Raw genomic sequence first — 18,296 nt, forward strand, 5'->3', positions numbered from 1 at the left:
TACACTCTGTGATTTCACAGGCCTTTGGAAAAGACTCTAAATCAGACACATCGTTTAAAACAATGTCATAGAAATATTCACACCATATTTTTTTTCTTTATAAACAATCTATATATATTACTCTGGGGGGGGGGTTTCTATATGTCATCCTAAAGGGAGTATGGACACTGTTAAGGCTTTGATCTAAAGAATGTAACTTGTATTTTGCACCCTCACATCATGTAAGATCAACTTTGTAAAGATGGCCATGGTCAGATGATGTCATACAGGCTGGTTTCACATATACAGGATCATGTACTGTAAGTATGGAGTAAAAATGGCGGTCTTCTTGGATAAGTCTACTGTAAAGACAAATTGTTATTTGTTAGACTTTGAAAATGACTACAGCACCACGTGTATTATTTTGCCATTCAAAATAGCCTCCTTTCTTAAATGAAACTATGTATATTTGTCAGGTGTTTTTTTTAATATTCATGTCGTCATTAGGAACCAATGGGCTTGGAGCTGAGAGCTGCAGAGAGAGTAGGGAAGTCAGAAAGTATTTAGAGACAGACTAATACATTGTTCGTTTTGGTCTTTTTATGGGATTTGTTGACAGTAAGAAAAATATAGCCAAAAGAAAAATACTGTGTTTTCCTTTTAGCTAGTAAAGGACCACTATATTCTCTTTACTGTTATCCCTGTGGCATTGCATTGGAACATATCATGTGGGAGAGCGGGTTACTACAACTGAAGCACATCTTACTGTCAAAGCGGGGCAATTGAAACATATCAAACATTAATCTGTATGGTAGTCGAAGTTCTAGTGTGTATTCGATAGGAAAGCCATCTCAGTATACGACAGTGAAAAAACAGAACTTCTGGCCAAGATGGGTAGTATGTCTGAAGTCAAAAAGACTGAAAAAAAACTAAGAAAACTCTAACAATCTCCAATGTTCTCTCGTGTTTCATGTGTTGACATTTTGAGAGCTAGTCGAAGCTAGCTAGGGCCGGGCTATATTATATACATTGTCAAAATTATATAAAAATGTCTATCTTGTATATTTCTTTAAAATCGTTTCTATCGCAATGGTACAAAACAAACAAAAAAATAGCGGCCAAACTGTGCTACAGCAAGATTTTACGTCATTTGGAGACCGCTTATACGTTCTGATTCTTTCACATTATGTTAATTTTGCACTACAGTTCTTAATAAAATGAGAAATACTCAGTACTTTTAAATTGTCAAGTATTGAACTCACAAAGGAGTTTACGAAAAATGGGCTTCACCATGTGGTTATTTCATAGAGACTATTTGATAATTTATTGAATTATCAGACATGTTATATGGTTAAATACAACGGTATTGAGATATGAAATGATCTATATGGGGATAGAAGACTCTTGCCATATCGCTCAGCCCTAGCTACAGTAGTGAGGGAGTGGCGGCTTTATTTAAGCAAAAAAAGAGAACCAGCCTGTGGTAATGAGCTGTGCCTACTGTATGTACAGACATTAGGTATAGACCTCATTATTGTGATGACAGTGTGTACACGAAATGATTCCGAGGTGAAGATTAAAACCAAATCAGCACTCGAAGCTTGACATTTTAAAAAAGACAAAAGAATATATTTAAAATATTCAATCCACCTGGATTACTTTGAAAACAAATACTCTTTTTGAGTTGATTCAACACTTTAACATTTTTTTTTGTTAAACTATGTACACATTTAAAATTAAAATGTTCCAGTGAGCTTCATTTAAGGAAAAGAAGACAAAGAAAACCAGCCTGTATTATTGACCAGAAGGGGCAACAGTACTTAGATAAAAAGATTGTCATATAACTCTTTCTATGAAACACAGAAATGAAGAACATACTCTTAAACATCTGGAAATACATTTTTTGTTGAATTCTTTAGCACATTTCTGATAAAAAATATTGTGATATGCCGTATAGAAAAGTGACCATGCAAACTGGGCTATAGAATAAACCATGTACATTATAATGCAGGCGTGCTATACAAATACTGAAAATTACATCTGATGATTTATATTCTTTTTTCAATGAAAAATTCTAGCTTTGGCAAATGTTCTCATATAGTCACTCTGGCAAAACATTTTCATGGCACGATTGGTGCCAGCACTATTAGTATCAAATTTAAATTATATCCAGCGGTGCTCATTTAACCACTGAGATACTAATTAATGATATGCACTCTAATGTAAACCACTGTAAACAACAGTCACTATCCTGTTTGTACTTAGTATTAATGTAAAAAATTAAAACATATTCATGTGAGACTACTATCAGCATAAAGAAACCAAACGGTTTCTCAGAGAGCTGGCAGCCTCTACTGGCCTCTACATTTGATACTCTGGGTTGGATTCATTAGAAAATCTGCTGGTTGTTTTATGGCACAAAGGGAAATGACTTTATGGCGCCAATCTGGAAGGAGGTGCTGTCTTTCCAGCGCACACGGCAGATGGTGGAGGAAGTGCTAAACCCAGCAAAAATCACCTGTTATATGCTTATCCTGGGCAGCAAAGCCAAAGATCCCAAAAAGGTTTTCATTTGATGATGAGAGTCACACTGAGGTATTACAATTCAACAATAATATTGTATATTGTTGTTGAAAAATGCTACATGTAGTACCTGTACAACAAATCAAGTTTGATTTTTGATGGCGAGCACAGTGCTTTACAGAGTGTTCTTCTTATAAAGAACAAAGATCTAAAATGATTTAAAGTTTTTCTGAGAAAAATATGGTGTAGGAAACACGGCAACATTTTGGGAAATATGTTTGCTTGCCATCTGAATCATCTTTTGGTTTGATATGGCGGTTGTTTATTTGTGACTCAACTGGGAAAGTTCCATGCCCATACAAGCCCTAGAAGTGCTCAAACTGTCAATTTTCTTTTCAGAACCCCCAACCCTAACCCTAACCCCCCCAACCCTAAACCACCCCCTAACCCTAAACCCACTTTGTGACTCTGTTGATGTTAGCATTTGGTTGTGGCTTTGACAGCAGCAAGTGTATTTCTCAAAATGTTCACTTGATAGCTACAAAGAAAGCGCTTTTAAGCAGACTGAAACCTGCCAAATTCAGTTGGGTGGCTTTAGGTCAACTATTGCATCGAGTTTTGGAAATGTACTTTTTATCTTACGGTCTAAATAAGCACAATATTCCACTGTTTTGCTGCTTTTTTGTGCTGTAGATATGGGATTGGCATGGACATCCACATGTAAGTACAGGATATAAAGATAAGGTCAGGGTTCACACTTTACAAGGTACAGTAAACGCATATTTCAGTGCAAGTCACAGCATATTTGACTTCATCGCTACAGAAGGAATGCTAAGCACACTTATGGTTCCAAACAGTATTCTGTTGAGTATGTGGTATCTGTACAGAAAAGAGACAAAATACAAAACATATCTCTGTCACATATGAATGTCATTGTTGCTTACTCTAAAATAATTCATTCTTCATCTATTCAAATGATACAGTATGTTGTATAGTAAATAGTATTTTCAGGTGTAGCACCCTTTTCAAACCCTTTTCAGTGCATGGGAGTAAACACTGGCTCCACAGCTATGATACACTTATTTTGCTGTAGTTTGCTACAGTTACTGTGCTACTTTCTTTTTTTCTGATGATTTATATCCAAAACATACGGAACTGTTTATAAAAGGTTCTCCTGTCCCCAAAGCACTGGCACATCATGGACATTACAATAGGTTTCTTAAGGAGTGACCACAAAAGTACACAGTGATTATTTCTACAACACTTAAAAGGTTGTGATTTAGTGTTAACACGTACAAAAATCTCATGCTGAATAAAACCTTTTTCTTTTGGAGTTATTATGATATATACAGTGGCAGGTAATACTGACTTTGTCACAGATATGGGGTTCTCTGAAAAATCCAGCTGTCTTGCATTATTAGCTCCATCTTCTCCAAAGTTTCCAGTCATTCCGTACGTTAGTCCTTGAAAACAGGAGTTATGGATGTTCCTTTGTAGAAAATGTTGCGGGCGTTATCTGGGCTGTTGGCTCGCTCTGGAATCAGAATGATACTATTGCCTTTTCTCCGCAGCGTGGACTCCCGACTGGAAGCGACGGAGGGAGTTTCTGAAGCGCTCTCTCCACCTCCGCCACCGCCTCCTCCAGATCCAGAACCACCACCATCCCCCGGAGTGACCCTTATGGTGGAAAGCCCCTGGGGGTGGAGCCTGTGCTCCGACTGGCCATTGTTCTGGGTGTGAACAGTCACTATGGGCGGGGTGCTAACGGTGGCGGTGGTGGTAACGATGTGATTGCTTCGCTTCCTGTCAATGGACCCTTCACGTATCGAGTCTGGGCTTTCAGAGTCTCGGTTTAGATCGTTGAGCTCGAAGGACTGCTTCAAACTCCCAACTCCTCCTCCTGCTCCACTGGTCCCTGTACCACCATCAGTCCCAGTGCCATGGTCCAGGGAACGCCACCTCCATGATCCGCTCCCATCTTTGGACGGCGCTTGGATCACCGGCCTGTTGTTTTCAGGGTGGGCCTCTACTCTGACAATTGCTCCGGTACTCCCTGAAATACTGCCTGTGGTGCTGCCCAACGAGCTTGGCCCTGTGGTGCTGGTGGGGTCTTGGTCAGTTAGTGCCCTGTAGCGAGCAGAGCCCTGGCAGCTCCCGATGGCGCTGCAGCCCACGCTGCCCTCGTCTAAGCTCTTGGAATGGGTCTGCAGCAGGCCCTGCTGCTTGGAAAGAGCAATGACTTGCATGAGTCGCGGCTGGCTGTTGTGCCCACTATCGTTAGTCTTGCAGGCTGCGGTCTTCTCCGCCGCCCGTTGCCAGTTTGCCTGAACTGTGCTATTTATTGTCGACATCCCCTCACTCCCTCCTTCTCCCCCCGTCCTCGGGGAGGTGGGGTTGTAATTTTCATGGGCTTCCTCTGGTATGTGAACGAGCTGTGAAGACCCAGGTCTGGACTGCATGGATATCCTGGCCCCTCCGGTGATGCCGCTGCAGTTGCTGGGCAGGGTGGTGCTGGTGCCTGTGGCCAGTTTGGACATGTACGTATGAGCATCGAAGCCTCCGTTCAGGCCCATAGCCGATGGCTCGGAACTGGATCGAAGCTCCATGCTGCCGTGGTGGTGAGGATGCTGCGAGGACTGGCCCGATGACGACTCCACGGAGGACGAGAAGGAGTCTGGGATCTGCAGGGAGCATTTGTGGTTGTTGTTCTTACTTTTCCATTGAGACAGAAGCTGCTTCGAGCGGCTGGAGTCCATGGAGGCATGGTGGAGGGTTGCAGCGTGACGTCTGGCTGCTTCCTCGTACGCTGCCATGGCCTGGGGGGTGTGGACCCGAGGAAGCGTGTGGCTGAAGGTCGCCATGGCGTCTTTGCTGTGGGGGCTGCGGGAGGAGATCACTTCCACATCTGCACTGGAACGCTGCAGACAGTCGTCAGGCCTCTGCAGTGGAAGGCCTCGGTGGAGGAGGCCCTCAGAGTGGGAGGTGGGCATGCCGGGCTCCCCTGCCATGCTGGCTTTCATTTGAAGGTGGTGGAGTACGGCCTCCTGGCTGATGTGGGGCAAGGAGCAGGGGGGACAGTGTAGCATCAGAGGGGGACTAGCACTGGTCTCCTCACTAGACTGAAAGTTTCCGACTGCATACAACCCCTGGCAGCAGAGAAACAGAAACATTATCTTCAGTGCAACATTTGACTTAATGCTTATTTTGCTTGATACCTTGATGAGTTCTTTGTCAAAGCATTTCAAACAGATTTAAAGAAAACCTTGAGTTTATAGAATATGTTGTATGTTTTTTTTCTGTGGAATACCTTAAATTGTGATGTGATGGGTTTAACCAAACAGAAGCCATTGGGTTTAACATTTTATTTATGAATTTACCGGATTATGCTTTTCTAAAATAAAGACCAGTTTTCAATGCAAGTCTTTTCTCTCACTAGAAGAAAATAGCCACAAATTACATAACAGTGAACTCCAAACGACTAACTATTCAAATTTAGAAACTCAGTTTTAGGACAATGTGTAATGTTGGTTAGTCCACTACTTTGGTCCAGACTGAAAAATCTCAGCAATTATTTGGTGGCTTGATGTGATATTAGGGCCTCCAACTGATGAACCCCAGTATGGACAACCGCTGATCTTGAACACAGAGAAAGAAACAATCTCCAGACAGGCCCTTTGAACAGGGAACCAGTGGAAAGAAGGCTGTTGATGGGACTGGCCCCTACCAGGTAGACAGCAATGGCTCCTCCCAGCAGGAAGCCCAGGTAGACGTCGATGGCGTGGTTCTTGTACTGAATAATGCGGGTCAGACCACAAATGATGGCACAGATAATGAAGGAGAAGACCAGTAGGGGCTTGAGCAGCTTGGATGAGTCTGTCAAAGTGCTGTTGAAGTACATCTGTAGACACATGACACAATGTCTGATTTTTATTGTCCTTCTGATTTTAGCTCTGTGCTATTCCATAATCCCTTCCTGGTCTTCAACGTTTTTTAAGCCAAGGACCCCTTAACTGAAAGAGAGATGCAGCAGGGACCCCACCACTACATATATTGTACAAAATGAAGTTACATATTAAACTGGGCCTACAATAACATGTGGGGCGCCTTAAACCTTTATATATACCTTTTTAGTGCATAGAATACTAAGCTATTAAAATAGCATTTGTTGGCATGATTTTATAAATCACATTTTAATGTTAAACATACATATTGCACAGTGAATCCTTAGGATTGACTGTATCTGTGGATGGCTACCTTAGTGACTACCTTAGTAGCCACTACGCCTGTCATCAGTGGGGATTTATATTTGCTAATAATATGTTGGATTCATGTTCAGACATTTTAATAAAAAAACTATTACTATTACTCACCGAAACATAGACAGCGGCAAAGGATGCAAGGGTAGCGTGCTGCGAAGGGAAGGATTTTCTGCAAGAGGTGAAAGAACAGAAATAGACTCAGCCAACGTTCACATGTGTATGTGTGAGTGAACAGGAGGTGGAGAGAGGGTTTAACCACAGTCAACAAACACAAGCATAATGAGATACCTCAAACCACAGCCTGCACACACACACTTGTTCTGTTATGGGTTGAAAGATTGGACCAAATGAGATGCATCTTTTCATGTTCAACCTTTTCTTCACCTTAGAACCCTGACAATATTTAACAAAGGCAGTAGTTGTTGTAATATCTTTATCTGATGCCACTGAACCTCATTTCCGTGACCATTCTCTGGCCAAGATGCTATGATGATTGATTTGACTTCTATGGACCTTTTATGAAAAAAATAAATAAATAAAAATAAGCCCAGAGGTCCCTCCCAAAAATTCTGGGATTTTTTTTTGGAAGAGGGCCAAATTCAAAATGAACCTGATGTCAGAATTGGATTCCTTGTGGTTGACTTATACAAAAAAGTATATAAATCATACAGTACATGATACTAGGTGCTCTGGTTTAAAAGTTAACTTTTCATTTTAGTTTAGTTTATTTGTTTCACAGAACATAAACAACACATGTGAGGATGTGGTAGAAACCTTTAACGGCATATATATAACACAACCAAAGGGCATACACAAATGTAGACATACAAAATCCAAAATACATTTTAAGTGGGGTTTTTTTAAGTTAAATTCATATACATGCAGAGAAACAGAAATATTTGCATATATCAGTTTTCTAAGAGTTATCTTATTTTCCTCCAAAATCACACAGTTTAGACAGCAGGGCATTTCTAAGTCTATTTTGCGCGATCACGGAAGGCTTGTGTCATGTGGATGCGCCGACAGTCATTACTTAGAATTCCTCATGGGGGCGACAGAAACTAAGCACTATAGCTTTAAATGTACATTTTCATTCCACAAAATAACGCTTCTCAACTTTTCAAGATGGCGCTGGCGGCCATCTTGGATTTGGCCCTCTAGCAAAAAATCCCTGAATTTTTGGGAGGGACGTGGGTGATACATTTTTTTATTAAAAGATCCATAGAAGTCTAATCAATCATAAAAACATCTTAGCCAGAGAATGGTCCTAGAATTGAGGTTCTAGACCCAACTTAACATGTCTGCGGCCATATACTGCAGTGTAGCAGCGGTGCTACATAATGAAAGTGAACCTGTGGCCTAGTTTCCCCAGCTCCAACCCAATGACCTACGTATGAAAACTCTGGATACTCGATCCTCCAAACAAGCCCTCATCTTTACTCCTGACTCTGCATGTTTGCTTATATACAGTATGTGTCTTGGTGCAGGCATGCTCTTTGAGTGGATGTGTGTGTGTGTGTGTGTGTGTGTGTGTGTGTGTGTGTGTGTGTGTGTGTGTGTGTGTGTGTGCTCTCCTCCTTAAACCAGCATTTACAACATCTGTGGATTCATAAAAATTTCATTCACATATGAAAGCACTACTTCTGAATGAAATGACCTACTTCTAGCACTAAAACAACCAACACAATATATTATTATGCAACAATTAATATGTGTATTAAGCGAGACATAGCGAGTGCTTTGTTGTTGCAGGAATTATTCAGCTATTCCACAAACTCCCAGGCAGTTCACAGTGCTTGTGTTTTGTGTTTTAAAATGTTCGTGCGGCAGCGATAGAGGCAGTGATGTTTTTCCTGTTTCAAAACCCAACGACAATTCTGATCTCCGCTTACATGATTGGCCACGGCAGCATGACGTGGTGTTGCATTTCCCCCCTGTGTCAAACTCCACCGCAGCCATAACGCACTACCACCATTCAAAATGAATGGAAAGACCTGTGTTTTTGCCAGACCGTTTGCCGGCTTACGGCTTAAATCCAGGCCCACTGGAAAGTACTACCCCTGTTGTGGGGACTTTTTGCACCAGGAACTGTATGCTCAGAAACTAAATTCCTAAGGCCAAAAAAGCAGATCATGTTCCTGAGTTCAAAAGGTTCCAGGAAAAGTTCTTTCTATGGAAATGCACTATTTTGTCTCACTCAAGGGAGCGTTATGGCGTTTTCTTTTCTTTTTTTTATGAGTCAGTAGATCCTTCAGCTTCTGCTGTTAAAATAGGTTAGTACTACCCCTGGTGCCCAACCACTGCTGCAAAACAGCTTATCATGCTGCTCTGCACACTAGACTGAAGCTAAAGCTGCCACAGACAGAGTGGAGGACAGTGTCTATGTCTGAAGCAGTGGGTTATATTTAGACCTATAGTCTGCAGCCCAAACTACATGGGTCAAACTTAGCCTCATCCCCAGGTTCAGAACAGGCAGGGCTGCAAACACAAACACACCCGTATTATTGTCCTTTTCAGCTTAACACTTGTACTCTTGGGGTCTATTAGAATAGCTTTACATGCTTTGATGTACTCTTGGGGTCTACTAGAATAGCTTTACATGCTTTGATGTAAAGCTGTGAAAAAACATTAAGTTTCTCATACTGCCCATTGCTGCAGCGCATCTGCCTGAAACACTCTGTCTGATATCTGGGCCCGCCTTCCTGAAAAGCCCAGTCTGCTCTGATTGGTCAGCTGGCCCACTGTTGTGATTGGTCAACCAAATTCAAACAAGCCACCGGGTTGTGCTTGCTCAGGCAGCACCAATGGGCAGCACAGATGAAAAACTGGGCTGGCTTACTTGATCACTGACGTGACATCACTAATCAAACGGGCAAAGAGTTTTTTGGCAGTTGAGACTTAGAAAGAGCTTATTCTGTCAATTCCCCACAACTTAATAATAATAATACTAATAAATAAAACTGGATTGATTAAAAAGACTGAAATCATTTCAAATAAAGGCCCGTGTTTAAAGTAAAGACCTCTGTCTGCCTGGCCAAAGATTCCTTGTTTTCTTGTCTGACATTATTTTTCTCATAATGGGCTTGCAAAGCATCACAGTCTGCTTTAGGTAAAGTGCTTCTGTTAAATACAAACTTAACCCTTGAGTCCAGACTTGGACTCGGCCATTGGACTCGCCAAATATTCTAGTAGGTCTCGACCAAGTCCAGCACTATATTCTTTTTTCTAAAGTAACTTTCTCCCTCAAAACAAACCCATTGATGAAGTGTGCTTGTTCTGAAAATAGTTATTAGTTTCATTCATAATCCATCTAGAACAGGCATTGGCAATGGCCGCCTGGTATACGCCAGTATCATTTTCAGGATTCTTTTTTTTTTTTCTATCTCAGTCATGATTGTCTCTCATTTGGACTCGGTCTTGACTTGGACTTGAACCTAGGGCTGGGCGACAGGGAGAAAATCAAATATTACGATATTTTTGACCAAATTCATCGATATTGCAACGATATTGTAGGGTTGACTGTTGGTGCTTTCACAACATACAGTATTTACACAATGAAATGTGTGATAAATAATCATCAATAATGTGGATATAATGATTTAGTGGGTAAGGGACTGTTCGTTATTTATTTAAGGGGCCACTGGAGAAGTTTTGGGACCTTCAGTCAAAATAGACCTGACCACCTGACCTGACTTCACCAGCAATACATTTTGGATGACCTTCCAAAATGATTGGGAGAAAAGGGATGACCCTCCCCAACAATTTATTGTACTGGTTTGCACTTGGCAAAGATGTACAGATTCCCATTGTTTTTTACAGCCATGACATATGTGACTAAACCTCTGCATTCTCATCTGATGCATCACACTCCTCTGTTATGGTGTGGTGGCCATTTCAGTAGATTTACTCACTAACATTGTTGTGGAAACACAATAAGCATGGAAACTAAATGCACACTTCCTGCATTACTTCAAATACTAAGTTACTCATCTAGTGAACTAGTGTTCACATGAAATAATAAAACATTGAGACCTTTCAGCAAAGCACACTGGGTAATTCAACACTGGTTGCTATGGACTCGTCACTAGGCTACCTCAGTTATTGTATATTTTAGCACATAGGTAAAGCTGCCGAAGCTGAACATTATCCAAAACTCCATTTCTCAGATTAGCGTCAATTTGGGAGCTTGCATGCTACCACTCCTTCCTTCTCAAATGCCTTGAAAAGGCTGTCGTTTGCACATTTTCACAAATAATCAACGGGACCGAAAGGATATACCTCCCGTCTCATGCCTTCCCAGCTGCTGGCTGGTGCTGTCCGCGGCGCGAGTTTCAAAATAAAAGCTTGCATCTGGTCAGCTATGTTTTCATACGATGTTTTGGATGTTTTTGAACTTAACAGTACGGCAATCCTGCTAATGAATAAAATTATTTTTTCAGCAGATGTCTTAGTTACAACACAATTGAGCTAGCAAAGCAGTTTTGTGTTTATATGTGCATGCGGGATTTATTCAGTTTGAGAAATCCCAATCTCTAAAACTACAGGTCTGGCTGACTAAACAGGGAGGGACCCATCTGCTAGTGATAGGGGCCGAGACTGAGAGGGCTACATGGATAAATACGCACCAAACAAGCCCTAGACAAAAAAAAAATTGGATGACCCTCCCATCAACAAAGAATAAAAACACATGACCCTCCCCTATTTTCCTCCGGTGGTCCATTCCATAAATACCGAACGGTCCCTAAAGACAAATAGCAGAACACCTAGAACAGTCTGGAACGTTCAGAAAATTACATCACTTTACTGTAACGCAGCCTTTAAAACCAGGAAAAGACAACACAATATGGCCAGCCCTACTTGAACCTTATTGGTCTTGACTCTGTCTCGACTAGTCCTAGTCTTGGACTGGACAAAAGTGGACTTGACTACAGCCCTTCTTGGACCGTCCCAACCAGTGTGGCTCCCCGACTCTGTCAGTAGGAGTCTCCCTACCTGCCCTGGATGATGGCTGCGGGGTCGGCCCCCGAGCAGATGTCCTCCAGGATGTAGGGGTTCTGCTCACAGCTGACGTTGAGTGTGGTGTAGTTGGGTTTACACACGGTGAGGAAGTAGGGTGTCGGGTAGCCCGTCATCAGTTGGAGGATGTCAGTGATGAGGGCCGTGGCGCAAAGACCGAAAGCATGAACACCTGAGGACAGAGGATGTGATGAGCGATGATATGCTTTTTTTCCCACATGAACTTTAATTTTTCTGTATCTTCTTCATTATGAATCATGCGTAGAATTGAGCTATTATTGATGTATGATTCATGCATGAGGGTGATTACTCGCTAATTCACTTTAATAAAGATGCATGCTATTCTTGCCATCACCATCGAAGCCTGGCACTTCACACTTTAACTCAAAGATCTGAAAAAAAAAATGTCTCAGTCCCACTATGCGTGCCAAATCGCTTTCTCTGTTCTGTAGTCAGCATACAGATATGTCAGAAAGAAAACAAGGAAGCTTACTCGCAAATTTTGGATTTACCAAATAATGTAATACGACTCTGAAGAGCAACCAGCGCAGATTAACTGTAGAACATAGTTTATCACTCTGCAGAGCATACTGAGCCCTGCTTTAGTTGGCTAAAAAGTTGGGAAAAAGTTGGATAAACTATCTGTCGTCAGTCAGCCACCATACTGTCAGGCCAGTGTATAGAAAGAAAGCAAAACCTTGCGTACCAACGAAGCGAACAGCTCTGCGAATGAAGGAGTTGAAGTTGCAGCCGGCGGCGTTGATGTTGGCCTCGACCCCGCCGCCACTCTTCCTCCGAGACAGACAGCAGAACAAGATGGCCTCTCCAATCATTATCTGTGAACACCAAACACAACACGCGTGTTAGCATGCACAGTTTCCATACCTGCTTTTTCCTGTGCAGGGTCACACAGGGCAGCTTATTCCAGCATGCACTGATGTGAGAGGCAGGCTACACGTTGGCCTTTTGCTATAATCACACAATGTTGTTTTGTGTGATTATTTGTGTATTTGTATTTTTGGCCTGGGCTTGGCTGTTTGATTCAATTAAATTAAATTGTATTTATACTGTCAAATCGTAACAGGAGTCATCTCAGGACACTTTAGAGAGTAGGTCTAGACCACACTCTATAACTCTACTCTATAAAGACCCAACAGTCCCCCCCCCCCCAAAGGGAAAGCATTTGGTGCGACAGCGGCAAAGACAAACTTCCATTTAAGAAAGAAAGAAAGAACAGTGGCAATTATAGTAACAATAAAGATAATAGAACTATGACTAATAAATTAAATTGTGTGATGTGGGGGGAGTCCCACAGCTCGGCCTATCTATGGAGCGCTGGTTTAAGCCAAGAGAGTCGGCCAAGACACAAACACACTCGTCCACAAGTGACAGATGGCGTTGCAGTGGGATACCTGGCTATCTGCAGAGCAACTAACTCCAACCACAGGACTCTGTAGAAAAATGTGTGTATACAGTACATGTCCATAGTGTTGAATAGAGGGGAGAGAGAAGCAACTACTATGATAAGTTAAATAATATGGTAGTAAAATAATCCACTCCCCTACCCCCAATATCTTAGACCTTAATGAATGTCAATGACACCAATCAGCGTCTAAATCAATAACTTCTGTTATGATTTGACACACTGTGAACCTTTGAATTAGTAGTATTATTTTTGTCATGTCTTTTGTTTCCTTTGAAATCAAACGCCTTTGTTTTGTAAAAAGGTTGTGGAACAGTTTAATATAGAATTAAAAAATGTGTAGTTCACTTTTCAAATTGTAAAAAATGTTAAAAAAAATATGGTGTTCAACAGAATATCCTATACATACCTATACATAGTACCTATACATAGCCATATTCTACTGCTCTTCATACTATTCATCCTGCACATACACTTATTCTTACTACTCTCATAATATTACCACACTGCACATAGCTGTACATACTGTACCTATCTTGTCTATATGGTTCATTCAGAATATCCGTATTTATTCTGTTTTTCTTATTATACATTCTGCTAATACACTGCATATATCTATATTATTCTTACTACTAGTATAATGTCACTGCTACTACATTGCACATATCTGTACATGTTGTTCATACGTTGTTCATATTACATAGCCATATTTATTCTGCTCTTATAACACTGCAATATATTATATATCGCATTGCACTTTCCTGCTTTTTTTGCACTTCTGGTTGGATGCAAACTGCATTTCGTTGTCTTTGTACTGGTACTCTGCACAATGACAATAAAGTTGAATCTAATCTTGAATCTAATCTAATATAAAGGTTGTCTTAATCTTAACGGAACTTTTATTGCTTTTATTGCAAACACTGTGAGTCTGTGACTGATTTCGGTCTCCGTCGCTGATGAAGCGGCCCACAGTGTGCTGCTCTCCGTAGCCAGTCCGACTATGCCTTGAATGATTTGCAGTGGGGAGGCTAGTCTTTACCCATGGTCTTCAGCTCTTTGAGTAGCCCAAATGTTTACTGTACATTTGTCTTTTAATTGTTTTAACCCTGTGCTTTTTGTGTGTCTCTGTTGTAACTCTTGCAGCAATTTCTCCCAGTGTCCAAAACGAATTTCTCCTTGGGGAGACTAATAAAGATACTTTGACTTTGACGCACACACTGTGCTCGTAAACAATTGTTCTGGTTCGCGCATGTATCTATTTTTAGACACGTCATATGATCCACTAGTCTCCATAACAGTATCGATAAGCTCAGACCTTATTCATTTTCGGGTTTTGAGAAATTTGGAACCGGCTCCTTAATAGAACCGGGTCTCGAGACCCATCCCTTCGCACGACCCTGCCCCGTTATACCCCTTGCCTTGTTTCCCAACCTTTACATCACATCCTCTCTCCTCTTGCTTTGGGTCTTTGTGCCTCGGCCCCCATCACATGGATGGAGAGAAGAAAAAGGAAGGCAGCTCAAGTGATGGCCAGAGAGATGGATTAGGAATCCTTAGAGGAGGGATCTGCATAATACTGAAACTGACACACTGTACTTCTGAGTCTCACTATAAACCCAGGGCTTATCTGGGAAATGTATACCATATTTGTCTCTTGCAAAGGAGAAACAGCTGTTTTCTCTTTTTGGAATCTGACTATTTTTGTTTTATTTACATAAATTACCAGGGATTGCTATTGAGAGTCCATCACATTTGGAATTTTTCACTGTTTAACTGTCAGTGTGTGTTAATATGACCAATCTGAGTTTTCTGTTGCACGACTAAAACAACTTTTGAACGTACACGTTCCACCAAAACAAGTTCCTTCCCGAGGCTGTATTGTCCGTCCGGTGCCTAGCGCCGCCCCAGATGATTATGATTGGTTTAAATAAATGCCAATTAACCAGAGTATGTTTTCCTCCCATCCCAGAATGCTGTGTGGACTCGCCAGACCTTCCTCTGATTGGTGCATCTGAACAGGGAGCTGTGGATTTTTGCAAATCACACTACAGGCTGTAGGTGGGCCAGAGGAGCCGGATTTGTTTATTATTACCTGCTTCATGTAGTTCCAATGGAACATAGGGTCAGTTTCAGCAAATATGAAAGAAAGTTAGTTTTATAAGTCTTACCTACTGCACCTTTAACTCATGTTGTCTTATTTAGTAAGTGACGGATAAAAGCAGCTTGTTCATCCCTCTGAAAATGTCTGCTCTGTACAGTCAACCTGTTTTAATTCTAATGCGGTTTGTTTATGCTTGTTTTCAGTTTTACTAGAAAATTGGTTTTTGTTTGGATCTCTTTTGGAAGTTTTTACCTGCCATCTTCAGGACACCTTTTGTTTTTGTAAGCCATTTTTATTTGTATCATTAAACCTTCAAAACCTTCCTGCTGCCTCTTCACCTCTACCCTCTGCATTTTTGGGTCCAAGCCTGCACAATCCCTGACACAATTAGCAAAAAGCTAAGAATTCATGAATCATCCTCAAAGACAGCAGGTGTCCTTCTCTGAGGACCAAAGATGTCTGTGCAAAATGTCATCAGCCAATAGTCGTTGAGACATTTCAATCTGGACCAAAGTGGCGGTGACGGATCGACATTCCCATTCCAACAGCTGCGCTGAGAGCACACTCTGACTAACATCTGTGTTTTAACAGTTGTATGACTGTATATTTTATCAGAACATGGCCAGGAATGGGATTCACAGTTGTGTTTCTGTTTATTTACATTTTGAATTTCAGCGGTAAGTCATCCTGGGAAGTCTGACTGGATGTCTAGTAGTTTAAAATGTTGTTTGGCTTGTTCATGTGTTACATATGTGAATTGTTGTTGGATATCACCAATGCTAGCTAACGTAGTGAGATATATTCACGACACCATTATGGTAAATTACTAACCAGCGCTTGGATTAGCGAGTGACAAAAATAAGCTTATAATTAATTGAAGATTGGTTTTCTTTTCAGAAGTTTACTAACTGAACAGCTAAGTACGAGAGAACTTTGAATAAGAGAAAATGTTGTGTGTTTTTACTGTGGCGACACACAACATTTTCTGTTTTTAATTACGGGACAAAGTCCAGGTAATGAGCTGCCAGAACTTCTTCTGTTATTTTACGGATTTATTTCTTGGAGTGCATGGCTAAACATCAATCCAGCACCACAGTTCCACAGTGTCCTGTGTGACAAAGTATTGCAATCATTCCAAACACATGCTCCAATTTTTCGGTTGAATTCAGTGAAGGCTTGCAACGTCTGAATCAGAAGTGGAATTTGGGCAAAGCTCAATTCCACAAGTCTGTCGTTTTTAAATCATTTTAATTCCTTAGATGCTTCCTAAAAAGAACCAAGTAAATATTACTTTATGATTCATGTTTTACTCCTCATATATATTGAACTGGATGTCTGCCTGAAGAAACACTTCACATTGTTGCATGTTCAGCTGACTGTTGAATGACGAAAAACACTCTACGATCAGCACCAAATGACCTGAAGAAGTCAATTCCCAAAAAATTCTTGGGACATTCTTTTGAATTTATAGTTCCAAAAAATAAAGCGTAGTTGAGTTTTGTTTGTACTTCCTAATAGTCTTTTTTTTTTTTTTTAAAGTACATCTGAATTGCATTCTCTCTCCAATTGTGACTTGGTGACTCCACCCAAGGTCCATTTATTGTCCAACAAAGTGAATGGGTTTGTGAAGGATACATTTCAACAGCCAATCACACGTAGCCTGCCTTGTGGATTGTGTGGATTGACAAATAATACAAAAGTTTTAGAAGAACGTAAAGTAAAAACTCAGTCCTCTAGTCATTTACTGAACGCTGTAAAACGTGACAACTTGGGTCTTTTTTTATTTCAGCAGTTTAAAAAAACATAAATACAAAGAATAAGAGTCAAACTTGTTTTCCCATAAGCCTTGAGGGCGGCGGCAGCGGCTCTAACATCCAGTGACAGTCAAAGTGCTTGAACGCTGTTCAGCACGCGAGGACAGGAACGCCTCGGGCCTTCTTCTGCTGCACGAGTCTCTCAGGAAGAATGTGTTATCAGCTGATATGAGGAGTCTGATTCTATTGATGTCTGAGGGTGAAAAACATCTAATAAAAAACGCCTGTCTGATTAATATTAGAGGGAGCTGTCCCTCAATGTGTTGCTGAGACAGCTCTGTCTTGGCTTCAGATAGCAAGCGTTTTGGAAGACACTCAGTGTGTGTTTAGCTCTTGGTGTCTCTTCTTCCAGGATATACCATGAATCTGGGGACTGGTAATGGGTTTGGCATCTCTGTGAGCTAAGCAGGGAGCTAGAGCTTTTTATTTCTTTCTTTCTTTCTTTCTTTCTTTCTTTCTTTGATGCTGGGGATGGTAGGAAGATAATGTGATTGTGAATGTGTGGAAGAGAGCACAGAGTTGATGCTTTGCTAACACTTTACTTGAAGGTACCTACACAAGAGTGACATGAACCCTAACCGTAACTCTAACAATAGACTGTATAATATTAATGGACAACGCATCCGTTTTGGCGAAGTGCTGCAAATGCGGAAGTGCCTTAAACCTGCATTCTATTTGAATTCCAGCAGGGGGGTGACACGTGAGGTTGCAAAAGGAGGTCGGTTTCTGTAGAAGTCTATGAGAAAGTGACCCACTTCTCACTTGATTTATTACCTCAGTAAACATTTTCATAATGAGTTGATGGTCTCAATCGCTAATTTTAAGTCTTCTGCAACACAGAATGATGTTCATTTTTTTAATTAGGGTCTCGTTGATTTTAAAATCGACGATAAAGCAGGGGGTGTTTTAGGGCGTGGCTATGATGTGATTGCCAGTGAAAGTGTGTAACGTAACGCAGAGTGTAAGGGCTCCTCCCTCACTCCTCCCTCTCGTCTAAAATCGTCACATCCACAACCAGGATGGCTCCGCCCGTAACCGCAAACTCGATGACTCATAGCAGATCTCCACAAACCAATGGGTGACAATGCTCTGTCCATTAATATTAACAGTCTATGACTCTGACCCTAACCCTAACTTGTCATGACAAAAACCAAATGACACTTAATGACAGAAGCGTTATG

General features: G+C 41.2%; 1 protein-coding gene across 1 annotated transcript in view; it reads right to left on the reverse strand.

Moving 5' to 3' along the window:
• Window positions 1-3,959: 3,959 nt before the first annotated feature.
• plppr4b (phospholipid phosphatase related 4b) overlaps window positions 3,960-18,296 on the reverse strand; it is a 34,059-nt gene continuing 19,722 nt past the window's right edge. The window contains exons 3-11 of the mRNA XM_078280652.1: window positions 12,484-12,613; window positions 11,754-11,949; window positions 6,873-6,930; window positions 6,227-6,400; window positions 4,604-5,648; window positions 4,457-4,543; window positions 4,287-4,405; window positions 4,163-4,220; window positions 3,960-4,126 (exon numbers count right to left, since the gene is read on the reverse strand). Coding sequence (XP_078136778.1) covers window positions 3,960-4,126; window positions 4,163-4,220; window positions 4,287-4,405; window positions 4,457-4,543; window positions 4,604-5,648; window positions 6,227-6,400; window positions 6,873-6,930; window positions 11,754-11,949; window positions 12,484-12,613 — 2,034 coding nt within the window. The remainder of the gene's footprint in view (window positions 4,127-4,162; window positions 4,221-4,286; window positions 4,406-4,456; window positions 4,544-4,603; window positions 5,649-6,226; window positions 6,401-6,872; window positions 6,931-11,753; window positions 11,950-12,483; window positions 12,614-18,296) is intronic.

The sequence above is a fragment of the Sander vitreus genome, chromosome 22 (assembly GCF_031162955.1).
Source record: "Sander vitreus isolate 19-12246 chromosome 22, sanVit1, whole genome shotgun sequence".
NCBI lineage: Eukaryota > Metazoa > Chordata > Actinopteri > Perciformes > Percidae > Sander > Sander vitreus.